We start from the raw sequence: 6,000 nt of genomic DNA, 5'->3' as shown, positions 1-6,000 counted from the left end.
AGGGATTTTTGAAGATTTTATATTGCAGGAAGTAAAGAGAGGTATGGGAGTATAATATTGGATTTTAATGAGAAAGTCTATTTTTATTTTAAGTGAGTTGGTATATAGTTAAACTTGTAGCAGTTAATTTTTTTCCCCTTCCTGTTTCACTAATAGCAGCAAACAAGAGGTCAACTACAAACTGATTTCTAATTAGTCCTACTGAATCTTCCTGGAAAAGGCTGAGATCTTGTTAAAGTTTAGAAGCTGGGTGGAAAGCAGTTAATGGACTTGTATGGAGTCTTTTAATTACCAGTCTTAAACAAATTTATCTTTTACTGCTAGATAGCACCCAAGGGCAAGAGGTAATCTGCTTTATAAACCTTGGAATGATTTGCTTTATAAATCCTGGAGTTTAGGAAAGTGGAAAACTCTCTTTAAAGAGAGTATTCTCTTCCACTAGGAATTATATTTTTGGCAGTTTTGTGAAAAATTTAGTGATGGATTCTTTGTGACCTCCCAATTTGTTAGCAACCTGAAGGCCAATTCCTCACAGCAGTTGGGGCCTGCCCAACAGATAGGATTATCCAAAACCAAGATGAGCAGTCACTATTAGTAAACCAATTAACAAACTGACCCATCTAAGGTTTAGAGCAAACTGACTCTAAATTTCTTTTTCATTCAAAGCATTACATTTTCCTGCCAAATGCAAATCTTTTCCCACACACACACTTGGTCATCTCATCTCTATGTCAGAAAGCCACATTGTCTTGTGGAGGTCACATTGTAATTTGTGCAGTTTACATTGTGTGGATGGTAAAACATCTGAGTAACATCAGAATTGATAGAAATTAAAAAAAAATTAAAAATCAGATCCATAGCCAAATACAGAAGTATCCTAATTCAAAGTTTAGAGTTAAAAAGAAAAACATTGACAGTGATTTTAATTTTTCAAAGGTATAAATGGCTAAAGATTAACAAGGAGCACCCTGTATCTGAACTAGGTCAATTTAACTGTGTTTTACTCAGACACTTTGCTTGCATTACTATGACATTTGTATCTCAGTCCTGGATGAAAGATGGAATTCACAGGAGTTCACAAGTGTTGCAGAGGGAGACTCCATTCTGAGACTGTCTCCCGGTAGCAAGAGTGTCAAGTAAAACTTTCTTCAGGTTCACTATGGACAAATGCACTTAATAATTCTCACAAATGAGATGTTTGCTCCTGGGAGGATGGAAATCACTTTAAATGCATGGTCGGTCTTTCTCCCAGGAAATGAGGGCTCAGTGATCACGATGCTGTATTTGCGTCACGTTCAAGCGGATGACTCTTGCTCGATGATTTCCATGGCGATGACCTCAGCACCCTCCATAACGATGACCTCAGCCCCCTCCTCGCCTAGGTTGTTGGTGGGCTCGTTCCTTGGCTCCTGATGGCAGATGTAGACAGGCATCTGAGGAGCCTCAGCCAGGGCGGCAGCGGCAGCGGCAGTGGCAGCAGCAGCGTTGGCGGCACGGTTGGCGCGGCGGCGGCCACTCCAGCGCTGGGCTTGGTATTGGTTCCATTGACGCTTCAGAGCAGCTTGGACCTGGAAGAGAAGAGAGAACCTTGTGTTCATACAATGGTAGGAAATGATCTGAGCCAAGTTCATGAGCACAGGTCTTGGAGCTTCTCAGAGGTTAGTGGAGGTTGAATTGTAATTCTCATCTAAAGGGCCGTGTGGTAAATGCTCTGCCTGTGGAATATACCATCTTGGAAGAAGAAGTTGCGAACTGGAGAACTGAGTTACTTGCCTCAACTACCACTGGCAAGGTTATTTGCTGTTTTGAGCAAAGTTTTCTTCATTAGCTCTTACAGTCAATGAATGAAAATTTGACTTGGTTTCACATTCAGTATGGTATCCACGCCATATTAGGGAGACAGAGTTTGAAACCTTTTTATCTGCTACAACCTCTGATACAGCAGAATCTTTTATCTAAATCTATACATTATTGGTCATGAAAAAAATATATGGAAACCATTCCACAGTTCTGGATTTTATGATAATGGCCTCATACTGTTCATTTTCCTTTATCCAACGTGGCTTGAGATGGGGTGTGCCCGATAAAGCTCTGGTTAGTGGTTAGCTAACCATGTCTTATTCATTTTTGTATTACCAGATGTCGTGGTGTTTGGCATAGAGCAGTTATTCAACAAATGTTTGTTGAATGGTTGTCAACATCCATTCTAGAATGATTTTCTCCCTCTTTAAGCCAAGAAAATGATCATCCATGACCATATTGTAATTAGTGCATTAGTGTCTGGTGGTATTAGGGTGGGATGCTAAAACTGGCTAGAGTGAATTTGAGGAAGAGACTTGAATTCCTCCCTGAGGTGAACTGTAAACCACTAGGTCATCTACAGTTGTGATTAGGTCTTCTCTCTCACGCCATGGTGTATGATTTGGGGAATTACTCTTGAGCTCCAATGGGTTGCTAATTTTGGAAATTATCAGAAGCAACCACTTGTAATATTGTACCAGCAACGAGCTGCGTGGGAGGGAATGGTTGTCACTGGGTAACATCACATCACCTTTCCTTTCCTTTCCTTTTCCACTGATATGGCCATTTCACTGGGTCTCATTTGATGCCATGAAAAAGTATTGAACTTTGGGTCAAGAAACTGATTCTGCCCACATTAGCCATGAAATCTTGGGTAGGATAGTTAACCCCTCTGAGACTCCTTTCTTCAGTACAACTCTTCTACCCCACCTAGCTGTTTGAAGGATTACATTGTTGCACTATGAATCATAGTGGCTTCTAAGATGTAAGTACCATACAAGGAGGCTATTATTCCTATTACTATACTCTTATTATGGCAGGATGGTGGCCTCACGTCTTCAGACTAAAGGAAACTCTTACATCATATGTGTGGATATATATATATATTTGGAGGGTGGTGGTGTTAAGAAAATAAAAAAGAGCTCTTAATTACATAGTTTCTGATCTCATGTTCAGTTCTCTCTCATATATTCCAAGGTAGGTCTCCACAAAGAGTACTCTACAGCCTGGTAAAATATCTGATGCTAATACAAATGAAAGTTTTCTTCACATTGTGATTTGCACTGGCAAAAGGGTGTTGTTGGATCTTTTGGGAAAAGGAAAGAAAATACTCTTGGTGGGAAGATCACCCTAGGAATATGTTTTCAAATACAAAGGTGTTTATTAAAGGTATTAATGAATAAATAGTTCAGACTCTCCCCTTCCATCACTCACTTTGTCCTTCACTTCACTCCCCAAGAAGACAACTATGTTTCCCTATCAGTTTCTGGGCTTTTGCTTTGCAATCTGTGCAGTAGGGAGAGCTACAGAATTGAAGAGAGACTAGACTGATTATATCAGAAAGGATTGATATGAAACCACAGCTGAATATATCTGGGAAAGAGCATCCCTACTGAGTTATACTTTCAGATAAAACATGAGTAAATTTTACTTTTTGCCATGCAATGAAATTTCTCTTTTAGTACCTCTTCAAGAATCTAGTAAATATTTAAATTGCTTTCCAATTCTCTTTTGAACTTTGGATTTCTTTACAATGTATTTTCCTGTTGAGACTAACAAAGAGATAGTGATGCTTTATTTGGGTTGTACCGTCTATTAAACAGGTCCTTAAATGCCAGGTTTATAATCTAGGAACTATCAAGTGCCCTGTTGAGGAATTAGGAAATATACTGGCTCAGCATAATTTTGGAGAAGCAATGTCCCCAGACAAAGGGAACTGATAGTTTCCGTGGATTCAGCATCTCTTAAATACCAACATTGTCTTTATAGCTAAAACGCAACACAGATATTTAGAGGTATCCGAGGCAGACAGTGCCCAGCAGGAAAAAAAAAAAAAAGGAAGTCTTTGTTTTGCCTCATCTGTCCTTTTAAAACAATCTCCACTGGAGTATCCATGCATACTACTGAAGTACCCAGCATGAGGCCAAAGGGTTTGAAGTCTATTTCAATTTTCTAAAATTGTTACAGAAATGTTCATAGCCTCCTATAGTTGTATTCCAAAATTATAACCTATCCTTTTGTGTGGAGATGGCAATCTGCTTCCATTTGTAAACCACACATAGGCCCTTAGCAGCATGTGAAAGACACTTCAATTTAATAGTTTAATAAGGGCAATTATCTCCTACAATACCACAGGTTGAGCCTAACGCTGCTTTGATCACAAGAATGTGGGCATTGAATCTGAAAAATACAGGGGAGACTCTGGTTGCTCCTGAAAAGCATCAGAAATGTAAGGAGTTGACCACGGGGTAAGTATAATATACAAAGTTTTGAATTACATAAATTCACTGCTCGTTATAAAAGCAATTAACACAGATCACTTCACATTTCCTCGATTATGTCAATTTATTTATTGCCAACTTTAAAAAATAGAGCCCTGGTCTGATGGCTTGAAGACATAATTATTACACCTGGCTCTATTATTGACTAACTGTATAAGGTTGGTAACATTTGGGGCCTCCATTTCTATATTTGTAAAAAAGAAACTCAGGTTGGAATGTTTGTGGTTGAATTTGGATGTTTGTGTCTTTGGCCTTTGTTTTCCCGTTAAGTTCATTATAAGCACTTGCAGTTATGTGCTGCTGAATGGAAAGTGGGATTTATCCCAGGAGTTCTGATTTTTTTTTCTTTGTTTAGGACAAAGAAATCCTTGTTTAGCTTTGAGTCCCAAAGCTTTCTTGAGTCTCTAGAAAGACAATATTTTTGAAAACCAAGTTTTATCGAGAGAAAGAATTTCTAAATAGAAAAACTTATTTTTGCATATGAAGTGGTCTGAAAATAGAACTTTACTAAAAGCAATAGTATACAGCCACTATGGAGAACAGTATAGAGGTTCCTTAAAAAACTAAAAATAGAACTACCATATGAACCAGCAATCCTGCTACTGGGCATTTACCCAGAGAAAACCATAATTCAAAAAGAGTCATGTACCACAATATTCATTGCAGCTCTATTTACAATAGCCAGGACATGGAAGCAACCTAAGTGTCCATCAACAGATGAATGGGTTAAGAAGATGTGGCACATACATACAATGGAATATTATTCAGCCATAAAAAGAAACGAAATTGAGTTATCTGTAGTGATGTGGATGGACCTAGAGTCTGTTGTACAGAGTGAAGTAAGTCAGAAAGAGAAAAAACAAATACCGTATGCTAACACATATATATGGAATCTAGAAAAAAAAAAAGTTCTGAAGAACCTAGGGGCAGGACAGGAATAAAGACACAGACGTAGAGAATGGACTTGAGGACACGGGGAGGGGAAAGGGTAAGCTGGGACGAAGTGAGAGAGTGGCATGGACTTATATATACTACCAAATGTAAAAAAGATAGCTAGTGGGAAGCAGCCGCATAGCACAGGGAGATCAGCTCGGTGCTTTGTGACCACCTAGAGGGATGGGATAGGGAGGGTGGGAGGGAGACGCAAGAGGGAGGAGATATAGGGATATATGTATATGTGTAGCTGATTCACTTTGTTATAAAGCAGAAAATAACACACCATTGTAAAGCAATTATACTCCAATAAAGATGTTAAAAAAATAAAAGCAATAGTATAGCGAACATGCAGGATATGACATAGGGAGAGTCCCTTATAGGCAGGAAGGGGAAGTGGTGAGTACAGAGCCCTTCCAGTACCCCCCCCCCCCCAGAGGAAGAGGAGAGAGAGATATAAAGAGACACAGATGACTTTGCATCTCCACTTCATGGAGGGAATACTTGAAAAAATGGAGAGAAGAAAGCAAGGAATAACAGAAACATTCCTGTATAGCAGGTCTTTCTCTTTGCTTCTGAGAGCACAGTCCTGAAAAGTGATAGCCTTGTAAAGAAGTCCCACTCTTGGCCTGGTACCAGGTCCAACATGGTGCCTGAGCAGTGGAGTGGCAGTGACTATGGCACGTACTAAAGACAGATTCACAGGCCCTTCACAAAGGTGAAGAAAGGGGCCTGAGTTTCCAGGCTCCTCCGGTAGCCTGGAAGG

General features: G+C 39.5%; 1 protein-coding gene across 1 annotated transcript in view; it reads right to left on the bottom strand.

Moving 5' to 3' along the window:
• Positions 1–1,295: 1,295 nt before the first annotated feature.
• CALCR (calcitonin receptor) overlaps positions 1,296–6,000 on the bottom strand; it is a 69,270-nt gene continuing 64,565 nt past the window's right edge. The window contains exon 16 of the mRNA XM_060107718.1: positions 1,296–1,568. Coding sequence (XP_059963701.1) covers positions 1,296–1,568 — 273 coding nt within the window. The remainder of the gene's footprint in view (positions 1,569–6,000) is intronic.

The sequence above is a fragment of the Mesoplodon densirostris genome, chromosome 9, assembly GCF_025265405.1.
Source record: "Mesoplodon densirostris isolate mMesDen1 chromosome 9, mMesDen1 primary haplotype, whole genome shotgun sequence".
Classification (NCBI taxonomy): domain Eukaryota; kingdom Metazoa; phylum Chordata; class Mammalia; order Artiodactyla; family Ziphiidae; genus Mesoplodon; species Mesoplodon densirostris.
This window is presented reverse-complemented; position numbering and strand designations above follow the sequence as displayed.